This window comes from Nomascus leucogenys, chromosome 2, assembly GCF_006542625.1.
Source record: "Nomascus leucogenys isolate Asia chromosome 2, Asia_NLE_v1, whole genome shotgun sequence".
In the NCBI taxonomy this organism is placed as follows: Eukaryota; Metazoa; Chordata; class Mammalia; order Primates; family Hylobatidae; genus Nomascus; species Nomascus leucogenys.
In genome coordinates this window covers 154778965-154806333 of record NC_044382.1, presented here as the reverse complement: position 1 = coordinate 154806333, position 27369 = coordinate 154778965, and the positions used below count along the sequence as shown (strand labels likewise).

General features: G+C 50.9%; 1 protein-coding gene across 2 annotated transcripts in view; it reads right to left on the bottom strand.

The window, feature by feature from the left end:
- The window catches only part of ZC3H18 (zinc finger CCCH-type containing 18), a 63082-nt gene that overhangs the window by 11605 nt on the left and 24108 nt on the right, over positions 1 to 27369 (bottom strand). For both annotated transcript variants that reach the window (XM_030820138.1, XM_030820144.1), the window contains 5 exons: positions 22990 to 23138; positions 22630 to 22722; positions 21391 to 21548; positions 13865 to 13982; positions 11337 to 11605 (listed from right to left, as the gene is read on the bottom strand). In XM_030820138.1, the coding sequence (XP_030675998.1) occupies positions 11337 to 11605; positions 13865 to 13982; positions 21391 to 21548; positions 22630 to 22722; positions 22990 to 23138 (787 nt within the window). The remainder of the gene's footprint in view (positions 1 to 11336; positions 11606 to 13864; positions 13983 to 21390; positions 21549 to 22629; positions 22723 to 22989; positions 23139 to 27369) is intronic.

Sequence of the window (27369 nt, the reverse complement as noted above, 5' to 3'; positions counted from 1 at the left end):
CACCTCGCCCGGCTAATTTTTTGTATTTTTAGTAGAGACGGGGTTTCACTGTGTTAGCCAGGATGGTCTCGATCTCCTGACCTCGTGATCCGCCTGCCTTGGCCTCCCAAAGTGCTGGGATTACAAGCATGAGCCACCACCCCCGGCCAACCTCAGCCTCTTGAGTAGCCAGGACTGCAGGTGTGCACCACCACACCCAGGTCACTAAACATTGATTTGAGGTCTCCCTGTATTGCCCAGGCTGGTCTTGAATTCCTGGCCTCAAGTGATCCTCCCACCCTGGCCTCTGAGAGTGCTGGGGTTATAATCTTAAGCCACCATGCCTGGCCTGCAAACACATTTTAAAAAGCTGTTTTGGTTCCTGTGTTACTGTGAGTGGGATTCTCCGCCCTACGTCTTGCTCACCTCTGGCTCTGCTGTGCTAGCATCTGCTTACGTCACACGACAACACATGAAACCACCAAAACCATCAATGTTTTCAGAGCTTGTTTAACCAACCGGCTGGGAAACACGCCTGCTATCTGCTGAGAATGCAGGACGGGGGCAGCTCCCCACTTAACACTGTCCTAAGGACACGGACACGCAACATCCCAGCTTCAGCTCCTGTACGTCAGCCCAAAACCCCAAGAGCTATTGCCACATCTGGGTGTCTCCTGGAAAAGTAATCCAGGAAGGAAGCAAACACCTGTCTGATGATCCTCCCTGTCACAGGCTACTAGAGAGCTACTTTCACCTTTATACTTCCTGTATAACTCTCATCCTAAAAACCCAAGAGGAAACGGAGCACCAATGAGTCACAGGGACGGTGCGGCCCTTCCAACACAGGGAGAGGGAACGGGCAGAAGTCAAGGCGTGGTCGGGACCACCTCTTCTTCGGGTGAAGCTGTAACAGCATGTGGAGTCCTTGCTGCGCTGAGGGGGAAGGAAAAACAGCGTCTGCTTGCCCCCTGTCATGGCATGGAAATAAAACCAGCTGAGGTCCAGAGAGGCGGGCAGTGCAGGCCTCCACGATCTCAGGGCAGCTGGTGCTTGCCCCCCAGAAAGAGCTGCTCATTCCTTCTGGAGACAATGATACCAAATTTCAAAATGAAGATGGCCAGAGGGAGGCCCAGCAGGGGTCAGTGAGGTCTCTCCTTCTCTGGGCCAGGGCTGTGGACGGGCCTGTACCATCCTGTCACTGCACAGCGCGCTTCCGCTGCTGCCGGCTGCACCACCTTCCTTCTGAAGTAGCTGCTTCCAGGCCCATGGAGCAAGGAGGTCCTATCCAGCAAGTCCATGTTCCCATGTGTGGGACATGGTAGTACTGATTTTAACCAGGATGCAGATAACCATTTTTTTCCTTTTTCCTTTTTTTTTTTTGAGATAGTCTCTCGCTCTGTTGCCCAGCCTGGAGTGCAGTGGTGCAATCTCGGCTCACTGCAAGCTCCGCCTCCTGGGTTCACACCATTCTCCTGCCTCAGCCTCCTGAGTAGCTGGGACTACAGGCGTCCGCCATCACGCCCAACTAATTTTTTGTATTTTTAGTAGAGACTGACTGGGTTTCACCGTGTTAGCCAGGATGGTCTCGAACTCCTGATCTCGTGATCCGCCCGCCTGAGCCTCTCAAGGTGCTGGGATTACAGGTGTGAGCCACCGCACCAGGCCCATTTTTTGTTTGTTTGTTTGTTTTTGTTTTTGAGATGGACTCTCGCTCTGTCACCCAGGCTGGAGTGCAGTGGCGCAATCTCGGCTCACTGCAACCTCCACCTCCCGGGTTCAAGTGATTCTTCCACCTCAGCCTCCTGGGTAGCTGGGATTACAGGCGCCCGCCAGATCTGGTCTGGCTGATCTCAAACTCCAGACCTCAAGTGATCCACCCACCTCGGCCCAGATAGCCATTTTTACTTTTGACTTTATTACTACAGTGACTCACCAGGACAAATGATCTGGGATCAGCTTTACCGTAATGATGTAAAATTTCCTTTTAAAATGTGTTTAAGTTTAAAAAGTAGACCAGATGCACTGGCTCATGCCTGTAATCCCAGCACTGTGGGAGGCTGAGGTGGGAGGGTCGCTTGAGGCCAGGGGTTTGAGACCAGCCTGGGCAACACGGCAAAACCCTATCTCTACAAAAAATACAAGAATTATCCAGGCATGGTGTTGTGGGCCCGTGGTCAGTCAGGGGCTGAGGCAGGAGAATCACTTCAGCCTGGGAGGTCAAGACTGCAGTGAGCTGTGATCGTGCCCCTGTACCCCAGCCTGGGCGAAAGGGCAAGACCCTGTCTCCAAAAGAAAAAAGAAAAAAGAAAAAAAACAATAAAAGTATTTAAAATATGCAAATACATAACAAGCAGTATCTGGATACAGAAAACTATGCAAGTGGGGGCCAGGCACAGTGGCTCACACCTGTAATCCCAACACTTTGGGAGGCTGAGACAGGCAGATCACTTGAGGCCAAGAGTTTGAGACCAACCTGGGCAACATGGTGAAACCCCGTCTCTACTAAAAACACAACAACTAGCCAGGTGTGGTGGTGCGTGCCTGTAATTCCAGCTGCTCGAGAGGCCGAGGCATAAGAATTTCTTGAACTTTGAGGCCAGGTGCGGTGGCTCACGCCTGTAATCCCAGCAGTTTGGGAGGCCGAGGCAGGTGGATCACGAGGTCAGGAGATTGAGACCATTCTGGCTAACGTGGTGAAACCCTGTCTCTACTAAATATACAAAAAAAATTGCCCGGGCGTGGTGGCGGGCGCCTGTAGTCCCAGCCACTCTGGAGGCTGAGGCAGGAGAATGGCATGAACCTGGGAGGCGGAGCTTGCAGTGAGCCGAGATCGTGCCACTGCACTACAGCCTGGGCGACAGAGCAAGACTCTGTCTCAAAAAAAGAAAAATTATGCAAGTGGCACAAGAATCGGATGAGTCTGGGAATTGATCTGTGTTGTTAAGTCACATCTATGGATTCCGAGAACCAAATATAAATGAACTGTGCCCCAGCTGGTGTCTTTCTCCAAACCATGAAGATGGCTTTGGTCATGTGTGCACAGCTCTGGCGGTCAGTTCCAGTGGCATGTGTCTTGGGAGGCTGAGCGAGTGCTCATCCAGAAAGCTCCACGTGCGAAACGGTCATGTGACGCTGGGGGGAGGCAGGGCCGGGCGGGTCCGAAGGGCAGAGCTGGTGCCGGGAAGCAGCTCCAGCCTGGCCATCTTCCTCATGCTCCCTTCTCCTGCTTACAGTTTCCCAAACTTTACAAAATCATTGTGTCTCACATTTATTACAGAAAACATCTCAAATGTTATTTAAGGATTTTTCTATTTCTGTAAAGAAAACCATTTAATGGTGTTAACTCCTACATGGTCTCAGGAATCTTCTAATAGTTTTTTTTGTTTTTCTTTCAGACAGAGTCTCGTTCTGTCACCCAGGCTGGAGCTCAGTGTCGGCTCACTGCAACCTCCGCCTCCTGGGTTCTAATGATTCTCCTGCTTCAGCCTCCTGAGTAGCTGGGACTACAGGCATGTGCCACCACGCTCAGCTAATTTTTGTATTTTAAGTAGAGATCAGGTTTCACTGTGTTGGCCAGGCTGGTCTCGAACTCCCAACCTCAAGTGATCCACCCACCTTAGCCGAAAAAAGTGCTGGGATTACAGGCGTGAGCTACAGCGCCCGGCCTTGTAATTGTTTTTATGGTACATTTTCATCTCTTAGGAAAGGTCTGGCTGATCCCAGGCTGGAGGGAGGAGCTTGTGGTGTCAAGACTCAGCCAGGAGGTGCAAGGAAGAGCCCTGTGTGCACCAGGACGCCATAGGAGACGGCTGGGATGGGAACCACGACGAGAGAGATGGGCTCAGGCCGTGGTGCTCTGGAGTCCTACTGCAGGCCAGCACCTCTGACCACTGTGCCTGCAACCTTAGTCCTATGGTGGCTAACAGGTTGCACTTGGGGCAATGGGGCTGGGACCATTGGGCGTTATCTCCACTGTGCTTTGATGACGAGTCTCCAGGCCCCAAGGCTGCGGCAGAAAGCAAGGCTGAGCACTGGCTTTCCACAGCCCAGGGACCCGAGGCATGTGCCCTTCTCTCGGCAAAGGATGTCACCCCAGGGGACATCCTGATTAGACTTGGAAAAACCAGGCAGATACCAAATAAACTAAACCAAAACACACAACACGGGTGCCCCAGGACAGCCCACCGTGTGCGGCTCAGCTCCTTCACAAGTGGGGGCCTGCACGGACAGAGCCAGTGTGGGCTGAGAACGCTCGCAAGGGATGGCCCAGTCAGGAAGGCCCACCTCCACGCTGGGCCAGGACAGATCTGGAATTTGCGTGAACACTTCCAACCGGAGGGAAAAACCCTCCAGATGGCCTCTGACTAAGGAAGCAGCCTTTCCCGCAGCACAGGGCCTGCGCTATCATCTGGCCCCCATTCCCCGCTGAAGGCCACAGGAGACTCTCTAAGGGGCAAAGGTCAGCTCCACCACCAATGCAAACATGCCAGAGGCAGACAAAACCAAGGGCCCCAGGCTGGCACACTCATAGCTCACGCCTCACCGATGCCAGCAGCCACACGAGGCGCCACAGACGCCAGGCTGCTACAGGCCACGTGTCCAGAAACTCCAACCCGAGCAGCTGCCAAGTTTGGGGTCAAAGGTGAAAAAAGGATAAAAACGCATGAAGGTTCTTTCCTCAATCAAAAGAGCTAAGCATCAATATCAACAAGGGAAAAGGGAGATGGGAGCCTACGGGCCTCCTCGGGCTGAGCCTGCTCAGAGGCAGCTCTGGGAGCACCTCCACAGCAAAGCTTCTCTTCTGGCTTGTTCTGTGAGTGCCTGTGGAGCATTTAGCTACGGGCCACATGCTCCGCCCACCTCCCTTAAAACGGAACAGAAAAAGCCCAACGCAGATCTGGAGTGCCAGCCTCATGTCTTTACCTTTTGCAAAAAAAAAAAAAAAAAAAAGTGGAGTCCAATGTATGGCCTGAGTGGCTGTCACCTTCTCTGTGACCTGTGCAGAAGGCCACACGGCCTCACTCACACCTGCAAGAGCCAGTCTCAGGGCAGAGCAGATACAAACACCAGCAACTGCGCCTTCTGTGCGTTAAACTGCACATGAAAATCCCTAACTCCACTAGTCCCTTACCCAGAAGGTTGGTCTAAAATAGGGTTTCTTAACTTTTTTGGGGGAGTCACAAATCCCTCTGAAGAAGACTGTGTAGCATGGTCCACTCCCAGCAGAGATCTTGAGACTCCTGGGGTGCCTCAAACTGGCAGATGAGAGGGCTCAGCCCAAATAACTGAGCATGGAGCAGCGGCCCAGGAAGCAGGCGCCCACTGGATGGGCCGCGAAAGTGGCGCAGACACTGCGGTGTCCAGAACTTACCAGGGAAGAATGAGAATGAAGAGCCTGGGGTGAGTAGGTGCTGGGGGGCGAGTGCTTCCCATCTCAGGGGTCCACCCCACAACCCCACCGCAGGAGCCTGCCTAGCTCAAGCCCTGAAGGGGCACCCAAAGCTGCAAAGGTAAACCTGGAAGTTGAATAGCGTGGAGACAGCAGGCAGGCCAGACAGCTCCTGCTGGAAGGTCCCCAGTCAGTGTTTACATTTCTAATGACAATGACTAGCCAAAGAGCATCGCAATGACGTGCCTCGGCTGTGAGCACACCCATCAGCCTAGCTATAAAGATTAGAAGTAGGTTTCACAAAAGGGACTGCCCCCTTAGCTCTACAGATGCAGTTGATAGAATTGATTGAAAGGTTCTGCTCCAATCATTTTAAAATAGCCCAGATGGAGGAGTGGGTAAGCCTCAAAAGGCAAACCAGGACGAAGAGGGCACAGCTCCACCTCCAGCTGCAGGTCCAGGGGGAGCTGGTCAGGAAGTCCTGCCAGAGATCCCTACGGGGACAAGCTAGCCAGTAACTCCCAGAGCCAAACAGCTTAGGCAGTAAGACAGAACCTCAGGAAAGAAGGGTATTAGGTTAGAGATAAGGAAAAGAAAGGGCTCCCCCATGGACAGATGGCTGGCCATCAGATGGCTCAGGGCGGCGTTTCCTATTGCGGCTCAGCATTCTCCTTCCCGGGGGAGGCCCTCAACTCTACCCAGGACACCCACGGCACCCAAACAGTGGCCGACTCTTGCTCCTCCCGCTGCATGACCGTGCCCCCTCTCGTGAAGCTAGGGGTGGTGAAGTGTCTGCTCTAACGAGCTTGGGCCGCACTGTAGACGAAACGAAAGTGACTGCGCTTCACTAGGGTGTAGCCCCCATGCAAGGCCTAGCCCCAGTGCAGCCGTGCCAGACACTGCAGAGCCCCTCGTTCGTGTTCTGCTCAGTAGCTGAAGGCAGAATCTTCCCAAATGGATCTCCCTGGGTAAAACTGTGTCATTTTCTTCCAGTTTAGGTGAGAAACGTTCTTTCTATCCACCTAATGATTACAAACTCCTGCCAAAGGCCCACCCATTCAATACGTGTATTATTGCAAAGGGAATTCAGCTGCTCCTGAAAAGGCAGCCAGGCCAGTTCTGGCTGATAAGGGAGAAGGAAGCAGGAGCACTGGCTGGAAATTCTGCGCTGGGGAAACCCTTGTCCTCCAAGCAGGTAGCGGGCCTGGCAGGGCTCCCGCAAAGGTGAGTGAAGTGAAGACTGGGGACTTCCCAGCACCCGGAAGCCAGCTGAATGAATCCAGGCAAGTGACGCAGAGAACGTCGGCCCTGTTGCTGGCAGCTCAGAGAAGGGGCTGAGGGCAGCCCCAGGAGCACAAGCAAGTGCTTCAGGAAGGAAAGGACGTGAACCTTGCAGAAGGGAAATGAACCAGGTCAGACACAGGTGGCAAGAGCTGCTCGGCCTGGTTTGGTGAGAGTAGCTGTGTTTGATTTTAAGAAAAACTCATTTAGTACAGAGTTTCCTGAATCCTAGCTGTGAGCCCAGATCAGGCCAGAGAACGTCTGAGCACCTCCCAGTTCCTTCCCGAATGTGAGACTCCTCTGTGAAGCTGAGGGCTCGGGGGCTGGCGATGGCAACCTGCTGCCTGGTGGCCATGCTGGCAGAGGTATCCTCTCCAAGCCTCCTGGTAGCCGTCACCCGCTTTCCTCTGGGGAGGCTGAGCAGACAGGACAGAGGGGCACGGCAGTCGGGAATCTGCCCTCCCATTCCAGGAGTCACTAACGCGCGGGTCACAGCAGAGGAACACAGTCACCTTAGGCATGACGGCCCTCTAAGACGTACCCCAAAAGTACATTCTTGTACACAGAAAACATCCCTGAGTTGGAATTACAGACTCCTGACTGGGAAGAGCCCCCGGCTCCTTGGAAGCAGGCAGAATACATGACTAGGGGTTGGGGAAGGGGGTCTGTGGCCAGGCACGCGTGCCCATAAGCCACCCAAGTGGACATGCTGATGGACTCATAAACCCAGAGCCACACAGCACAGTGACCTTCCACGTGGATATCACTGCCTTTCTATGTCTCTGCTTCTAAAACCAAGGATCTGGGTGGCGGGAAAACCCCTATTTTGTGAATCTGGAAAGCAGACTGAGCTGGTTCTGTTTGTAGAAATCAATCTGCAATTTTAGCAACCCTGTAACAATCAATTATGACATGCAGGTAAAAGTGTAGGCTGATACCAAATCCAAAACTCATGTACAGCACCCCCAAATGTAAATGACCACCCCCAAATGTGGGTAAGCACCAACCTGTGCGGGACTGTGGGACAGGCACAGAGGCTGCAACGGGGAGCATGGCAGACGTTGGTGCCCCAGGACCACCTGCTGAGAGGGCTCCAGATGGGCACTGAGGGCCATGAGGAACAAGAAAGCAGGCTGGCAAGCAGGAGGGGATGGGGAGACTTCCCTGTGCAGAGGAATCTGAGCAAAACCCTGGAGGAGGTGGAGGCAGCCCGTCCAGGCAAAGGGAATGGAGTAGGTGGGGGCAGCCTGTAAAAGGCAGAGGGAATGGAGGAGGTGGGGGCAGCCCGTCCAGGCAGAGGGATCGGCTGGGGGTGTGTGCACACACGGGATGTGTGCACGGGGTGCTGGGCCGCACCTTTGCAGTGGGGTCCCAGGGGAGAAGGCAGCCTTAGGCTGAGAGCACACTGAAAATACTGTGTGCTGTAGGGGAAGGGCTTCTATCCAAAAGGGCTTGAAAGGCTGAAGGCGGCGGCACGATGTCAAGGTCAATGCCAGTTTCCCCGTTTGGATGACCATATAAACTTCAAAATAACTTAGAGATTACTGTAACATAAAAGGATTAAAAGCATCTGAAATATGTCACTTATTCTGAATGTTCTTTAAAAAGATTACTTTGCCTAATGTTAGGAAAGTATGACAAAATACAGCACATTTAGGGAATTCCATTCATTGTGAGCTGGAGAATGAAAACAGTCAAAACTGGCGCTTGCCACCGGCTAAAGCAGCAGCTACAGCCATGAGTGACCCTGAAACAAAGGCCTGCGAAGTCCTGCCTGACAGCTGACTTTCAGAAAAGAGTAGACGACTTGTGTTCCACTGTACACAAGAGCAGGTGTCGTCCAGCCACACGGACAAGATGATGAGGACAAGGGGCTTGTTTTTGTCCCACGGTGAAAAGCACATCCTTTCAGAGCCACAGTCACAAGTACTGATGGCTGCCAGGTCTCTGAGGGGGGAGCATGAGAACTGTGGCCCCTCCAAGTGTGGCCACTGCGTGGCTCCAGCCATGAAGCTGCCCACGCCTGCAGGTCTAGCAGAGTCCAGCATTATTGGAAGGTGTAGGCCCAAGTGTGGATTTCTATGAGAACCAAGTCAAATAACATCGCTGAGTTGGAAGTACAGACTCCTGACTGGGAAGTCCTGCAGGCCACGGCCCTGGAAGGGTCTCGGGGTGTTTCCCAATAAGGAACTGCCTTGAGCCCTCCTTGCATTTCACCCCCACGGGAACGCTGACACAAACCAGCCCTGAGACGGAGCAATGTTCAGGCTCTCATCGACCCCCCCGCCTTTTTTTGAGACAGGGTGTCTCTCTGTCACCCAGCCTGGATCAAAGACCTATGTGTAAGAGCTACAACTATAAAACTCTTAGAAGAGAACACGGTAGTAAATCTTTATGACCCTGTATTAGTCAATGGTATCTTACATGACACCAAAACCATAAGCAACAAAATAGAAAACATTAATTGGAACTGCACATCATAAACCTGATAAGGAACTTGTATCTGGAATACATAAAGGACCCTTACCACTCAATAATAAAAAACAAAAAATGAGCAAAGGATCTGAACAGGCGTTTCTCCAAAGAAGATATACAAATGGTCGATAAGCACAGAAGAAGATGCTCTCATTATCATCCATCATCAGAGAAATACAAATCTTAACGGCAGGGAGACGTCACACCCACGAAGACGGCTGTCATCAACAAGACGGACCACAGCAAGTGTAGACATGGATGTGGAGGGATGGCGCCCTCCTACGCGGCCAGCGGGAATGTAAAAGGTGCAGCTGCTGTGCACAACAGTTTGGGGGTTTCTCAAATAGCTAAACATAGAGTGACCACATGATCTAGCAATTCCACACTGAGGTATATGCCCAAGAAAAACGAAAATCTATGTCCACACAAAAACTTGCACACAAATTCATATTCACAACAGCCAAAAGGTGGAAACAACCCAACGTGCATCAACAGACGAACAGAGAAATGCAATGCGGTATATCCATGGAGGAATAAAGCACTGACTCACGCTACAACGTGGACAAATGTTAAAAACGCTCGAAGTGAGAGGCCAGTTACAAAAGGCCACGTACTGCACACTTGTGTTTCTACAAAATGTTCTGAATGGGCAGATCCCTAGAGACACAAAGCTGCTAAGAGACTGGGAAGTGTGGGGAAAATGGAGAGTGACTGCTAATGGGTACAATGTTTCTTTTTTTTTATTTTGAGACAGAATCTTGCCCTATTACCCAGGCGAGAGTGCAGCGGTGCAATCTCGGCTCACTGCAACCTCAACCTTCTGGGCTTAAGCGATCCTCCCGTATTAGCCTCCCGAGTAGCTGGGACCACAGTGGTGCACTGCCACGCCCTGCTAATGTTTTGTATTTTTTTGTAGAGACAGGATTTTGCCATGTAGCCCAGGCTGATCTCAACTCCTGAGCTCAAGCAATATGTCCACCCTGGCCGCCCAAAGTGCTGCGATTACAAGAGAGAGCCACCGTGCCCAGCCTAGATTTTTTTTAAACAATTTTTAATTTTTTTTTTTTTTTTTTTTTTGATACAGGGTCTCACTCTGTCATCCAGGCTGGAGTGTAGCCGTGCAATTGTGGCTCATGGCAGCCTCCAACACCTGGGCGATCCTGTAATCCTCCTGCCTTGGCCTCCCGAGTAGCTGGGACCACAGGCTCATGCCACCTCGCCCAGCTAATTTTCACTTTTTTTCTTTTTAATAGAGATGGAGTCTTGCTTTGCTACCCAGGCTGGTCTCAAACTCCTGGCTTCAAGCAATCCACCTGCCTCAGCCTCCCAAAGTGCAGGGTGCAAGTGTGAGCCACCACAAGGTTTCACTTTAGGAGGCAAAAGTGCTCTCATGTTGATTGCAATGACGGCTGCACAACTCTGTGAATATTCTAGAAACCACTGATTGTACACTTTAAATGGGTATGTTGCACGGTACACTAATTATATTTCAATAAAGTTGTAAAAAACACCCACCAAAAACATCATCCAGTACTCTAATGCCCACTGAGGCCCATCCATTCTGCTCTAATAGTCAAGTATATCTGAGGGAAAAAAGGGCGGTCGTGAGCCCCAGCGCCTGCCTGTCTCATGGGTCTCGGCTGTGCCCCCAGCAGCTGGCAGCAAGGATCATTCTGCAACCAAGGCACCCACTCCGCCAAGGAAAAACAGCAGCCCGCCCGGCCCTCCCCTGCATGCTGGCTGCTAGAGTGCCTCACCCTGACCAGCAACACGGACGCCCCACAGCACCTGAGCCCAGTCCCAAGCTCTGGGGGCCAGGCGTGCTTTGGAATTCAGAACTCTCCTGAGAACAGTAACATGCTGCCCAGGGTGTGAGTTACACACCGTGCATGGTATACAAGGGCAGCGCCTATTAAAACACACCAATGTTTGCACGTGGACTGTAAGCATTTTCACATCAGTGAGGTCTTCGAGAATGACAACAGCCTCCCAGGAGCTCAGGGCAGATGTCACGGCCTTGGGAGTTTCACAGAAAGGCCCTGCGTCGGAGAGCTCTGGGTTTGGAACCATGGGCTCGGGCCGTGGGCCTGCACTGGTCCCCCGGGCTCCAGAGCTGTGGGCAGCAAAGCGGAAGCGCAGGCCGAGGGGACTAGGTACAGAGCTGCATGCCGGACCTCCCCCACGCCCCTGGGCTTCAGGAAGCAGGGTCTACCTTGGTGGCTGCGGGGAGCGGGGCTTGGGCTTCCCCTTCTCCTTCTCCCGCTCCTTCTCCCGGTCGCGGTCACGGTGCTGCCGGTCCTTCTCGTCCCGCTTGGCTCGCTCACGCTCCCACTCCTCCTTCCTCCGCTGCCGCTCCTTGTCGCGCTCGCGCTCCCGCTCTCGCTCGCGCTCCCTCTGCCGGCGCTCCCGCTCTCGGTCCCGCTCCCGCTCCCGCTCGCGCTCGCGCTGTCTGTTCTCTCTCTCTCGCTCCCGCTCCCTTTCCTTTGTTAAAAAGCCAAACACATGGGGACACCGTGCGTTATTTGGGTGACAGAGGCACTGAAAGCCTTGGCTCCAACACCACGCGATCTGTGTCACAAAATCACACCTGTACCCCACAAACCTACACACAAAACACCAAGTGCTCCCAACTATGACTGAACTCTGTGCGGTGGAGTACAGAGGAGATGGCAAGAGAGAGGCACGATCAGGGAGCACCCTCAAGTGGGGATCTCATTCCCAACTCTCTCCTGAAAACACAATATTAAAAACCGGGTCAGAGGCCAAATTAGAGCAAACACAAACCAGGAGTGAAATCATCCCAACCGCCAATTCTAGACTAACTCAAGGCAGCAATTCTGCAGTCATAGCCCAGTTCTAGACTAACTCAGGGCAGCAATTCTGCAGTCATAGCCCGGTGTCGTTGGCACAAATGGCCTTCTGCCGTGTGGCCTGGGCAAGTCCATTCGTCCATCCAGAGACGGGAGTTTGAGGCTTGTCCCGGGTGGGTGCAGCTGCAGCAGAGCATATGCCCTGCCTCTGGGGCAGAGTGGGCACCCAAAAGGCTGCTCCTGTTCTTCTAGTACAATCCTCGGATGCCCTTTCCAACTTTTCCTCTGCTCTTACTCATTCATTTGCTCTAATATTCAAGGTTAAAACTGAATAAAGTCCAATCACAACACACCTGATGGGTTTCAGGCTTGAGGCCTCTGCTGGGGAGATGCAGGGTGCACCCTGAGCCTCCCTGCTGCCCCTCCCTCGGACACAGCAGAGAGGAACGCAGTGGAAAGGGATCCCTGGGGCTTTCTCCCACCTTCCAGGGTACCCTGCCCAGGGGTAAGGAGCAGGACCCTGCAGCCCACCTGCAATGAGGAAGCTGCTTTATGGAGAGATGGGGCACAAGAGGATCGAGCAGGGGGACTTTTCCGGCACGATGGGGCCCTCTTCCCTCTGCAAGCTCACCCTGATGGGCTCCTGAGGAGACAGTTGCACCCGGTCCTCAAAGCTCATGACTGTCCCCGCAGTCACAGAACAGGAACTACACAGCAGCTTCTAACTGACCCTTCCCTGGGGCAACTTTGCCAAATCACCCTAACAGCTAAGATGAGGAACTCACAGTCTGAAGCACATAATTCATCAATATGCTAAACTCTGAGGCTCAGACCAGGAAGATTTCCAGGGAGGAAATCTCAGTATAGACCAGTCTTCCATGAGAGCAGTGAGGTGCAGCAGGCCCGCAGGAATAGACTTAACAAGCTGGCTGAAGTAGAGGAGAACAGGTGCCACATCCTAAATGGGATCACTGAGGGGCGGGGAAGAGTGACATGCCCGAGCAGGGAGACGCAGGCACCCCTGGACATAGGCATCAGTAAGTATACAGGCAAGTCTCATTTTCAAAACCAGGCCGAGCTGGGCACAGTGGCTCACGCCTGTAATCCCAGCACTTTGGAAGGCCGAGATAAGCAGGTCACCTGAGGTCAGAAGTTTGAGACCAGCCTGACCAACATGGCAAAACCCTGTCTCTACTAAAAATACAAAAAATTAGCCAGGTGTGATGGTGGGCACCTGTAATCCCAGCTACTCAGGAGGCTGAGGCAGGAGAATTGCTTGAATCTGGGAGACAGAGGTTGCAGTGAGGTGAGATCACACCATTGAAATCCAGCCTGGGCGACAGAGTTAAACTCCGCCTCCAAAACAAACCAGGCCGGGCACAGTGGCTCATGTCTTTAATCCCAGCACTCTGGGAGGCCAAGGCAGGTGGACTGCTTGAGCTCAGGAGTTCAAAACCAGCCTGGACAACATGGTAAAACCCTGTCTCTACAAAAAAAATACACAAAAATTAGCTGGGCATGGTGGTGCATGCGTGTGGTCCCAGCTACTCGGGAGGCTGAGGTTGGAGAATCATTTGAACCTAGGAGGTAGAGGTTGCAGTGGGCCGAGATTGCACCACTGCACTCTAGCCTGGATGACAGAGTGAGACCCTATCTCAAAAAACAAACAAACAAACAAACAAACAAAAACCACACAAAAAAAAAAACCATAGCAAGAACCAGTTTTCAGGCAAGTCTTTGTTCAAATGACCATTAATTTAATCGCTGGCTCTGAATTATTTCTCCACAATTAATTTGGTTTTGAAATTGGTACATTGTGCTGACTCTATAAGCTCATATAAAGCCCTATTTTTTTTTACTATAAATAAAAAGGGATGACTTTATTGAGCGGATCATGAAGTTCATATCTGGATATTTAAGTCATACTTACTCGGTAATTATGATACGGCTCTGTTTCTGTATACTGCACCCTGAAATTCTCATACTGTCCGCCACGCCAAAACCGCTCAATTTCATAGTCATAATAAGGGTCCGCATAAGGCTCGAGTCTGAAAAGGGCCAATGAAAAAGAACTCTCATCACTTAGGAACACTGGTGTAAAAAGACAACATGAAACATTAGTGACAGAAAGTAACAGACCGTGACTCAGTGGGGTTTACTCCAGGAGTGCAAGGTTAGCTCAAGGTTAGGAAATCCATTCACAAACTACATCTAAGAGCAGGCCAAAAGTCAAAGGGTTCTATTCACAGATGACAAAAATGTCTGACAAAAATTCAATAGCCTTTTTGATAAAAATATTCAAGAAAACAGGAAGTGAGGGCCAGGTGCAGTGGCTCATGCCTGTAATCCCAGCACCGTGGGAGGGGCCGAGGCAGGTGGATCACCTGAGGTCAGGAGTTTGAGACCAGCCTGACCAACATGGAGAAACCCTGTCTCTACTAAAAATACAAAATTAGTTGGGCGTGGTGGCGCATGCCTGTAATCCCAGCTACTCAGGAGGCTGAGGCAGGAGAATCACTTGAACCCAGGAGGCGGAGGTTGCCATGAGCCGAGATTGTGCCATTGCACTCTGGCCTGGGCAACAAGAGTGAAACTCCGTCTCGAAAATTAAATAAGAAAAAAAAAAAGAAAATAGGAAGCGATACTTTAGCATGATAAAAATATACTGACACACTTTGGAACTAAAGTCAGCACCTTACTCACTGGGGAATACGAGGAGCTCCCCCAGGAGTCTCCGCAACCACCTGTCCCTGTGTGGAGGCACCCCCTGACTGGACAAGGGGAGCCCACTAGAGGCACAAGAACACGAAAACAACCAGCAAAACGAGCTCAGATTTGCAAAATGATATGACACTATACATGAAAAACCCAGAGACTTGATAAAGCCAATTCAAACAAACAAAAAAGAAGCTTGGAAAGGCAGAGGATAAAAAAATTAACATAGAAATCAGTGTCTTCACAGACACTGATTATAACCAGTTAGGAGGCAGAGTGGAGAAAACCGCATTTACAAGAGCAAGAAGGAAGAAAAAAATATTTAGGAATAAAATATCAATACATTTCACCAGAAACGTGCAGAGCTAATTCCTGAGACACAAAGCGTGTTTGAATAAATGGGGAGACGCGTGAGAGACATGAAGCGTGTGTGAATAAATGGGGAGATGCCTGACAGGAAGCGTGCGTGAATAAACAGGGAGACGACTGAGAGACATGAAGCGTGTGTGAATAAACGGGGAGACGCCTGACAAGAAGTGTGTGTGAATAAACGGGGAGACGCCTGACAAGAAGTGTGTGTGAATAAATGGGGAGACGCCTGAGAGACATGAAGCGTGTGTGAATAAATGGGGAGACGCCTGAGAGACATGAAGCGTGTGTGAATAAACGGGGAGACGCCTGACAAGAAGTGTGTGTGAATAAATGGGGAGACACCTGAAAGACATGAAGCGTGTGTGAATAAATGGTGAGACGCCTGACAAGTGTGTGTGAATAAATGGGGAGACGCCTGACAAGAAGTGTGTGTGTGAATAAATGGGGAGACGCCTGAAAGACATGAAGCGTGTGTGAATAAACGGGGAGACGCCTGACAAGAAGTGTGTGTGAATAAATGGGGAGACGCCTGACAAGAAGTGTGTGTGAATAAATGGGGAGACGCCTGACATGAAGCGTGTGTGAATAAATGGGGAGACGCCTGATAAGTGTGTGTGAATAAATGGGGAGACGCCTGACAAGAAGTGTGTGTGTGAATAAATGGGGAGACACCTGAAAGACATGAAGCGTGTGTGAATAAATGGGGAGACGCCTGATAAGTGTGTGTGAATAAATGGGGAGACGCCTGACAAGAAGTGTGTGTGTGAATAAATGGGGAGACAGCTGAAAGACATGAAGCGTGTGTGAATAAACGGGGAGATGCCTGACAAGAAGTGTGTGTGAATAAATGGGGAGACGCCTGACAAGAAGTGTGTGTGAATAAATGGGGAGACGCCTGACAAGAAGTGTGTGTGAATAAATGGGGAGACGCCTGAGAGACATGAAGCGTGTGTGAATAAACGGGGAGACGCCTGAGAGACATGAAGCGTGTGTGAATAAATGGGGAGACGCCTGACAAGAAGTGCGTGTGAATAAATGGGGAGACGCCTGACAAGAAGTGTGAATAAATGGGGAGACGCCTGAGAGACATGAAGCGTGTGTGAATAAACGGGGAGACGCCTGAGAGACATGAAGCGTGTGTGAATAAATGGGGAGACGCCTGACAGAGGGGTGAAAAATGGGAAGCGAAAAGTGTGTGAATAAATGGGGAGATGCCTGACATGAAGCGTGTGTGAATAAATGGGGAGAAACCTCTGACACGAAGCGTGCGTGAATAAACGGGGAGATGCCTCTTGCACTGGGACAGGGCAGCTCGGAATCGCCCACAAGTCAGTCCTTCCTACGCTGACTGATAAATTTAACACAATCCCAGCAAAAACACCAATGAGCTTCTTTACGGAGCCAGACAAGCTGACACCCAAGTTCACATGAAAAATCGCACCCCAAGAGCAGCCAAGAAAACCCTGGAAATGAAAAGACGCCAGACACGCCCTCTGAGACATTAAAACATCCTAAAAAGCCTGTGTAATTAAGCCAGTGCCATCGCAGCACACGAAAACCGGCGGCGGAAGGAGGATGCAGGAGGTCCAGACACAGACCCAGGCACGCCCAGAGAGGTGGCATCTCAGGGACAGAGGGGATTCTTCACTGAACAGGGAGGGGACGACTGTCCAGCTGCTGGGAAGGTCAGGCTCTCTTCCCTGCTGTGCACAGGGTGGGGGGGGTCTGCTCTAAACTCCTGGCGGGGCCCACAACTCTGCATCTCCTTCCCTGCGGAGCAGAGGAAACAAAGTGTACACTAGCAACAGGGGGTCCCTGGACGCCCCTCCAGGGTATGTCTCAGCCCCAGGCCAACCCTCTGCTTCGGGGAGACTGGGTGGGAACCTGAGGCATCATGGGCTTGAGGTGGCTCCAGCGATGGGTGGCTACGAACACCCTCCAGGCCTCCTCAACTCTCCACATGGCCGAGAACTGGCTCTCCCAAAGGACACAGCTTCAGTCCGTTCCCATTAGTTGGACACCGTTCAATCTAACGTGCACACTACTCAAATCACACTGAATTACAACACTCAGGAAACATTTGTAGAGACCGTCATGCTACATAAGAAAGAAGAGGAAGCCTGGACAGCATGCGAGACATCGTCTCTATAAAAAAATACAACACTAGCCAGGTCTGGTGGCGCACAGCTGTGGCCCCCGACTACTCGTAAGGCTGAGGCCCATTGCGTGAGCCCAGGAGGGTGGAAAAGCCTTTCCCAACACGAGCGTGAGGCGTGTGTTCTCTGACAAGAGAGCTGTGCTGGCAAATTTGTTTTTGGGAAACTGGACTTAAGCAAAATGAAAAGGCCTCTTTTCTGCAGGCTTTCTGCAAGTCATGGGTGAGCAGACAGGAATGAGGCACACAGCATTTCCTCAGCCTGGCTGCCTCGGAACCACCTGCTTCACAGCATGCGTTCGAGAACGTGTCAACACAACATGCCACCAGGAACTGCAACCATGCCGACAACGGACTCCTCAGGACCAACTTGAAAAATTCTGAAACACTCTTCAAATGAATTTGGAAGGTATTTAATTCAATTTAAAAATAAATGCTACTGGGCAGTATCACGGTCTGCACAAACACTTCCCAAACTGTTTTAGGGAACCCAAAATGTTAATGGGCCTTTTGAGAAAAGGGTTCTGTGGTCAAGCAAGGTTGGGCAAAGCTGGCTCACAGCAACTGGGAGGCTCGCGCCTCGTTCTGCAGTCACCACTTAACCAGCCAACACCAACAGTGTCCTGTGCACACACATGGATTCTGCACTCCAGAGGCCCCGTGTCCCCAGAGGTCTGGGCAGTATCAGACTCAGCACTGGCATGTGGAGTGGACCTACTCCTCGCTGGAGAGGAGAACCTGAGGTCCTGGCTGAGGGGAACCATTGGACATGCCCATCAGGGGCAGGTGGTTTCTGCCCACAGCCCTGCCCAGGGAGAGGCATGGCAGGGGAAAAGTTGAGCAGCGTGAGACTCTCCAAAAAAAAAAAAAAAAAAAAAGAGTTCTCACATATGTAAGACGTTAAGAAATGAAGTGATGGTCGGCCACGGTGGCTCATGCCTGTAATCCCAGCACTCTGGGAGGCCGAGGCGGGCAGATCACGAGGTCAGGCGATTGAGGCCACTCCTGGCTAACATGGTGAAACCCCGTCTCTATTAAAAAATACAAAAAATTGGCTGGGCATGGTGGCGGCCACCTGTAGTCCCAGCTACTCGGCAGGCTGAGGCAGGAGAATGGCGCGAACCCAGGAGGTGGAGCTTACAGTGAACCAAGATGGCACCACTGCACTTCAGCCTAGGCGACAGAGCGAGACTCCGTCTCAAAAAAAAAAAAAAAAAAAGGAACAACAATTTTCTTGTCCTTTATTTCCTCAAGACTTCTCGAACAGGCCTCATATTCCACCGGTTCTACAATGAAGTGCCTAGAGCTCCATCCTGTAGTAAGCAAAGCCTGCCTGCATGAAGGTGCTTCTATGACAATTATTTGCAAAACTCAACATCAGGTGGCTAACGTCTATATTCCCAGCAACTTAGGAGGCTCAGGCGCAAGGACTGCTTGAGTCCAGGAGTTGGAGACCAGCCTGAGCAACATAGCAAGACCTCATCTCAAAAAACCAACAGAAAACTCTCAACATTAGGAAATAAAGTAACGTGGTATCTTTACAGAATTTATGTCCCTGGAATTACTTAAAATCAATGATTCTCAAACTTTAATATGCATCAGAATTACCTGGAGGGCTTGTTAAAAACAAACCACGGGCCTGGGCTTTCCCTGGAGTTTCAGACTGTCTGGGGTCGGGCTAAGAATCTGACCTCTCACATGCTGCGGGGGGCAGATGCGGCTGAGGTTGAGGCACCACACCAGGAGGTCACAGCTATCAATCCAGGTTGCACTCTCCTCACCTGTGCAGCAGGGACATGGCCCTGACCTCAGCCTGCTGTGACCCAAAACAGGTCAGGAGCACCGGATGAGAAGCCTGTCATGCAGCAGATTGCAACACGTGAGTGCTGCTGGCTTGGCCTCTTCTGTGCCATTAAGGCCCTGGAGCCTGACTGCCAACTGGGCTGCCAGCCACCCTCCTGCACTCCCTACAAGCTGCGGCCTGCTTTGCCAGCTGTTCCAGGTGAGGCCCAGCCTGCAGCAGGCACAGGTAGGACTGAGAAGGCTGGGTGACAAGCGGACCCCCTCCTGCCAACAGCACGCACCATGACACCTGCACTTGCAGTGCAGCTCCTTCCTTCCCTCCGGGTCTCAGCAGCCCAGCTGCACTGGCTCCCTCCACTCACTGTTTTCCTCTGCAGCCACCTACCTGGTGGACCCACCTTTCCCTTAGATGCTCTTTGTGACAATAATAGGGGGGTCTCCACCCTCCTGGCAGAACCCTGACTGACAGTTCTTTCCACTGTGTCTATCAGAAACAGCCAGGGCACCTAGCCACTGTGACACATGCACCCTGACCCTGTTCCCAGAGATCCTGACTCACCAGGTCTCGGGGGGAGGCCTGGCACAAAAGGCCTCAGGTTAACTGTAACACACACAGAGGCTACTCTATAAAAACAAACAAAATACAAACATACAGAAAAACCTGGCTCTCAGACACCAGTGAAAACCTCTCAGCCCTGACTGCCAAGGCTTTAACATTTGGGGGTCCTGCAGTGTTCCTGGGAGAGAAGCTAGGGAGCCAGGAGCCAGCTTCTGTCACCTGGTGCCAGGATGGGAGACACCTGTTTCCGTAACCAACACTGATAGGCAAAACACACACAGAGGGCACTCCAAAAAACCTCAGAGACCTGCTGAACCACTTCCAAGCAGGCAGTTTTCTGGTCCCTGCTCCGCCCAGGGAAACTGGAAATAGAGTGTCAAGGATCACACCCAGGTTCTAAAATCCATCCTTCCCCACACATATTTATAGAGACCTCTGTGCGCACGAGCTCTGGGGAAGGAAAGAAGATATCCACATCTAACAAAAAAACACGAAGGCCTCCAGAGCTTCAGGAGACACCCCCGACGATCCTGCAGAGTTCTGACTCAAATGCTCCTTTCTGTGATCTGAGACTCCACAAGAAATTTAATTAGAAAATGTACACGTTAACCAAGTCTTTAAATACCTATCCCTTCAACCTCTAAGCTCTCACCTGCTGGGGCAGGTGTGGGCCACTGGGGCTTCCTCCCCCAACTTCCGCAGGCAGAAAGCCCAGGGGAGCCTGCTCGCAGCAAGAAGGCCTTGAGAAGGGACTTGCAGGGCCAAGTCAACAGGACCGAATCCTGGAGTGCAAGCACTGCACGCCTTCCTTTTCTGTGCACCGTTTACTGTCACTCCAGATAGAAATCATAGTGATTATGATTCCCTAATAGCAAACAGAAATGTACAGGGCTGCTAAAGCCTCAGTATAATGGAGCGCCAATTCAGATGTGACCAAATTATAGTCCAGTTCCCCGCCCTGAACCTCACCGTGCCATCCACAGGCAGAGGAAAACAGCACTTTGTATGCCACGCAATCCCCCAAGATCTGACGTCCACCCTTCAACCCAGGCACTTCTTCTTTAAGACAGGATTTTTAAACACCAGGCAGAAATGGGCTGGGTGCAGTGGTTCACGCCTGTAATCCCAGCACTCTGAGAGGCAGGGGTGGGTGGATCACTTGAGGTCAGGAGTTCGAGACCATCCTGGCCAACATGGTGAAACCTATCTCCACTAAAAATACAAAAATGAGTTGGGTGTGGTAGCACACACCTGTAGTCCCAGCTACTCAGGAGGCTGAAGCAGGAGAATCACTTCAACCCAGGGAGGTGGAGGTTGCAGTGAGCCAAGATTACGCCACTGCACTCCAGCACTCCAGCTTGGGCGACAGAACAAGACTCCATCTCAGGAAAAACAAAGACCAGCCATCAAGGCCCTGAGGAGAAGCAGAGAAGGCAGAACAGCCCTGACAGAGGAGGCCGCAGCTGTTGTGCTCCTGGCTTGTGGCAACCTCCACACACTTCCTGGCTCCTGGGTAATGTGGGCGGGGTGAGGCGCCAGAAACACAGGCTTGTGGGGCCCTAGAGGCCTCAAGGACGGCTGCAAAAACTCTCAGAGTTCAGGAACCACAGCGCTGTGAGCGCTGCCAGTCAAGGCCCACAGCACAGAGCCGTAGCGCTTCCTTTCTAGAAGCACAAAACCGAGATGAGCTCTGAGAACCGCGCCTGAATGCTCTCAGGAACGTCACTGCGACTCCAGTGAATGGGGCTGGGCCTCAGCCGAGCGGACCCTGGGGCCCTGCACACGGCTGCTCTCTCCGGAGCGTGGCCACACGCAGGCAGGAAACGGAGGGGCAGGCGGGGCCGTTCCTTACACTGTGTCTCTGACATCTCTCGGGATCCGAGAATTCCAATCTCGAAAAACTTCATTTTCTTTGTCAAATTCCCGTTCGTCTTCGCCAATGGTCACCGTAAACCTTTTCTCTTCAAAATCAGGCTCCTGTTCTTTTCGGATAGTTGCTTTTTTTAAAACCTACCATTGTAAGAAGAAAGAAGTCAACACGGAGCGGAATACCGGGTGTCGCTGTTAGGAAACACAGAGGGAGCCGTCCCACCCGACCGCAGCAGCCCCGCAGGAGCAGGAGCTGCATGCTGCAAGTGCTTGAGGGGTGAGGGGCGGACATAGCACAGATATCTTTCTGGGGAGGGCAGTCTGTGCCCGTCTCTGTACAAACAGCTGCTCCCGGCCTCCGTGTGCCCACAGGAGGTGCTCATCACTTCCTTCAACTACCCCTGGAACTGAATCCAGGGTTCGGTCACTCAGTGACAAGCAGCAGGTGGAGTGGCTGGAGTCTCAGAGGGAAGGAGGTGACATGCCGAGGGAGTGAGGAGGAACATCTTGTCCATCATTTCCCAGCAGAGGCTGACCAGGAAAATGAGGAAGCGGGGCTGGGTGCCGGCAGAGTGGTCCCCAGAGCTTAAGCTCACACATTGGGGCCAACGTGGGCCTAGAGGGAGGAAGTATGCAGTGACGGGGCCAGAAAGCTCCAAGTTTTCTCCAGGAAGAGCAGACACTGAGTCTCAGGAGCGTGGGGCGCAGATCCTGGGGGTGCGGCTCGGGCAGCCCCGCCAGGCTTTCTATGAGTGGCTGGAGACTGCACCCTGCGATCCTGGGCAGTGCCAGCTGGGGTGTGGCCCAGTGCCGATCCAGCCCCATGAAGACAGTGGGTATGCCCTGGACTGAACTCCCTGGCCTACTGGGCTGCTGCCTGAGACGGTTAGATATAACTCTCCATCCTTCTGGGACTGGTGGCACATGCCTATAATCCCAGCTACTTGGGAGGTCGAGGCAGGAGAATCACATGAACCTGGGAGGCAGAGGCCGCAGTGAGTCGAGATTGGGCCATTGCACTCCAGCCTGGACAACAAGAGTGAAACTCTGTCTCAAAAAAATAAATAAATAAAAAATAAAGACACCACAGAAACAGACCCCTAACTTCAGAGCTTTGTGGGGCTTTCCGTGGCTGTCTCTGGACCGAGGAAATCCCAGTTTTGTCAAGAACCGCTCCTGTAACAGCATCTTTCTTGTCAGGATTTCTACTGAATTCTGTTACCTCCTTTGCGTGCCGGAGTCCTCGTTCCCAGGCACTCTCTGTTGGGGGCTCTGGAGGGGGTGGAGGCAAAATTTCATCAACTACCGGCCCACCCTATTGAAAAATGAGAAGGGAGAAGGTGAGAAAGTAAAACTTTCAAGTGTACGGAGAAACCAGACAGTAAAAACAACTACAACACAAGCCGGCCGCGTTGGCCGCTCTCCTTCCACCAAGCCTCACTCCGTCCTCGGAAAGCCGAGGCCTGCTTCCACTCGGGGGTACTGAGCCTGCGCTAAGGCACAGTGACTTGTCTTAAGCTTGAGATTCAGGCAGAGCTCAGCTGGCTGATGTGCTAACAATGAAAGAAGAGGCATCACGCACCCAAGGGTTGGCGGGCATCAGCGGGTGAGGTCCGAGAGGCGGGGCGCCATTAGGCGGGAAGGGGTCGGCTTTGGTGATTAGGGAGTAGTTCCCCTTGTCGTTCACTCCAGGGTGTATAAACCTACAATTCATTCCCCAGGTACAGTTCCCTATGGAAACAAAAGTGAGATCAGAAAGGGTCCACAAGAGCCTAATTGCACAAGGGCAGCTGCTGGGGTGGGGGGTGGGAGGGGGCAGAGGCCATGTTTACCCAGGCCTGATGGCGAGCCAAACACTAGTGGGGACTGAACGGGGAGGTGGGTGGGATGAGCCTGGAGAGGCTGAGCCAGACAGCTGCACCTGCCCAGGCACGGCAGTTCCCCAGAGGCTGCCAGGTACCCGTGGCACCTCGGTCAGAGGAAACAGCTTGTTTCAAAGTCACTTTGTGGAGAGTTCACGCATATCAACTGTCTGAGTATTAATCTTCCCCTTAAACCAGGAAAGCCCCAGAGCTTTGCTTCCAGCCCTGGCCCAGGCTCATCTAGGTACAGCTGGATGTTAATTGCATTTGTGCTGAAACAGACACGAGAAGCATTAACAACGATGAGAAGCCTGCAGGAGTGCTCAGGATTCCCTTGGCCACCTCTGTACGCCTGCATTTCTCTCACAGAGAAAACTCTCACAGAGCATTTCAAGATATTACTGAAACTTAAACAGGGCTTTTACACTTTGCTCATAAACAACAATCACAAACTTTCATCTTCAACAGAACATCCGGGTTAGTAAAGGAAACCTCGATTTTAAGTGCAGAATATAAGACATCTAAGTGTCTGACTCAATTACTGAGTGAATCACTTTTTAAAAATGTACTTTTTTTAGTAGATAATATGTATACACTGTTTAAAACCAAATATGGCATATGGTATCTAAGTAGTTTTAAAATTTTTTTCAATGGGTTAATATAGAGTTAGATTCCAAATCATTTAAAATTTTAACCTTAAACATCATGAACACTTAAGCTTGCATTAAAACCAACTCAATACAACATAATAACAATATAAATCCAAATTAAACATGAAAGAAAACTTAAAACTGCTTCTCTGGGAATGCAAAAATGACAAAGTAATTTTTAAAATTTCTAAAAGCGTTTCAGAGATCACATATAAGTCAAAAGAGGTTGGGAGGCCAGGCGCGGTGGCTCACGCCTGTAATCCCAGCACTTTGGGAGGCCGAGGCAGGTGGAACACAAGGTCAGGAGATCGAGACCATCCTGGCTAACACGGAGAAACCCCGTCTCTACTAAAAAAATACAAAAAATTAGCCGGGCGTGGTGGTGGGCGCCTGTAGTCCCAGCTACTCAGGAGGCTGAGGCAGGAGAATGACGTGAACCCGGGAGGCAGAGCTTGCAGTGAGCCGAGATCGTGCCACTGCACTCCAGTCTGGGCGACAGAGCGAGACTGTCTCAAAAACAACAACAACAAAAAACAAAAGAGGTTGGGAAATGTTATTCTATGCGGGTTCATAAATCCAGAGCCTCAGAGAGATTTAAAGAAAAACTGACTATGCAGTCATCCATCTAAGAGACTCAACACACTACAGAGCTCTTCATGGTTTGCCTCTGAAAATACTCATGCAGTATTCAAAATCACGTGTGTAACTAAACAAGTAACAAAAGCTCATTGTAAAAAATGTCCAAGTACAGAAAAGTGCTGACAATAGAAACCACAGCTTTTCTGTACTTTTTCTTTTTTTTTTCAGATGGAGTCTCGCTCTGTCACCCAGGCTGGAGTGCAATGATGCTATCTCCGCTCACTGCAACCTCCACCTCCTGGGTTTCAGCAATTCTCCTGCCTCAGCCTCCTGAGTAGCTGGGATTACAGATGGGCACCACCGTGCCCGGCTAATTTTTATATTTTTAGTAGAGACGGGACTTCACCAAGTTGGTCAGGCTGGTCTCGAACTCCTGACCTTGGGATCTGCCAGCCTCAGCCTCCCAAAGTGCTGGGATTATAGGCGTGAGCCACCACACTCGGCCTCTGTACTTCTTTTTCATCTAAAATATGTATCTGGGTGGTGGCTAAATGTTATTGTTCTTTTCTGTATTTACGAAAATTTTTAGGACATCATCTACGAACCTACAGTCAAAAAAGATCCTTTCTCACTGATATTGGCACGGGGAGAAAAGAGGAACAACGCAGAAGAGAACAAACCAGTGAGCACCAAAGACCAAGCCGAGGAGGTGAGCGCGGGGCTGCCGCTAGAGACCAGACGCTGGTGGGTGACAGTGTTCAGCTCTTGGGGGCCACGTGCCTGGGGGTGCTGAGCGCTGTCCTGCCCCTGGCCAGAGTAAAGGGGAAGATGGCTCTGGAAAGCAGCACAGTTGGTCTGCACGTGTAGCTGGGACACACATCCAGCAGATGTCAGGCAAAAAGAACACCGTTGTCCCATCTACCTTTTTGAAATGTGAACTTTTATCTGGGTAGGAACACACCCAACTGTTGGGAATGTGGGAAGAGGCTTTAGATTTTATTTTCTTGCCTTCTGCCAGCCCATATTACTTTCTTTCCTTTTTTTAATTTTTTTTTTTGAGATGGAGTCTCACTCTGTTGCCCAGGCTGGAGTGCAGTGGAGCGATCTAGGCTCATTGCAACCTGTGCCTCGCAGTTCAAGCAATTCTCCTGCCTCAGCCTCCTGAGTAGCTGGGATTACAGGTGTGCACCACCATGCCCAGCTAATTTTTCTATTTTTAGTAGAGATGGGGTTTCACCATGTTAGCCAGGCTGGTCTCAAACTCCTGATGTCAGGTGATCCACCCACCTCAGCCTCCCAAAGAGCTGGGATTACAGGTGTCAGCTACTGTCCCCAGCCTTACTTTCATAATTTAAAAAGCAATTTGTTAAAAAAACAAAGAGATTATCCAGAAAATAGAAGCAAAAATAAAGATCTTCTGGTTTACAAATTGTATAGTCTTCTGTTTCTAACTGGGATTTCAAACCCAAAATTTATGTGGATTGTGATTCTAGCAGGATAAAGACAGTTCTGCAGATACTGTGCACACAGACATGGCCTGAGGCCAGAAGAGGACAAGGAGGGACAGAGGCCACTGGAGCTGGGTGGAGGCGGCTCCTCCACTGCTGAAATGTCTAAGTACTATTTCTGGCTTCAAGACAGGATGATGGTCTTTTTCTTAACTGGAATGTCAGCACAGCAGCAACTGGTTTTTGTTTTGTTTTGTTTTTGTTTTTTTGAGACGGAGTTTCGTTCTTGTTGCCCAGGATGGAGTGCAATGGCACGATCTCAGCTCACTGAAACCTCCGCCTCCCAGGTTCAAGTGATTCTCCTGCCTCAGCCTCCCGAGTAGCTGGAATTACAGGCATGCACCACCACGCCTGGATAATTTTGTATTTTTAGTGGAGACGAGGTTTCTCTATGTTGGTCAGGCTGTCTTGAGTTTGCGACCTCAGGTGATCCGCCCACCTCGGCCACCCAGAGTGCTAGGATTACAGGCATGAACCACCACACCCGGCCAACTGTTTTATTCTCTTATTAATCTTTACGCCTGTGTAAACATTGCATTATTTTAAATATATGAAATATTTCATAATCAAATGAAATGCCTGTAACTAAAAAATACCCACCCACTCTAAAAGGCACACTGTGAAGTCGACCTCCTATCCCATGCCTCCAGGGCCATTCCCAGAGGCAGTTATCAATATACTGGGGCTCTATCCATCAAGCATTGCCCCCTTTTACCTGAGCATATATATTATGCTCTGTGTTGAACCTTGCTTTTTTTTACTAAACAATGTAACTACAGAAAGGGAACCTGCATGCTCACAGCAACAAACCCAAACTGGATCAGGGAAACAGACAGGAAACAGATAGGAAACGTGGAAAATCCGGCAACTAAACACAGAGATGGCAGAACTGAGGCTCAGCTCATGCTCCAGCACAGCCCACACATGAAGTACCTTTAAATGTCTTTTCTGATTTTGAATACAGTAAATATCAATTCCCTGTGTTTACTTGGTTTATATGGGTCATTTCTATTGATACGTATGATATTAGAAATTAAGAGACATTTAAAGATATCTCATTATTTAACAGTAACAGGATATCCAATATATAGTAACAAATATTTATGAAACTGTTTCCAAAATATTTGGTGACAGGAATGGCATTCTTTGCCTTTTTGCGAATCTCTTGAATGCTGACCCTGGAAAACCCCTGGTCTCCCATCCGCATGCGATCGACCATGAAGGGCTGCTGTGGCTGAAGCAGAAGAGGACATTACAGCCCCACACAGAGACGCAGCTAGAAAGGGAGGGGCATCTAAAAGCCTTTTCAGATGTGCTCAGAGCTTCTTCCTGACACCGCACTCAGCAAGGGAAGGCTCCTTAC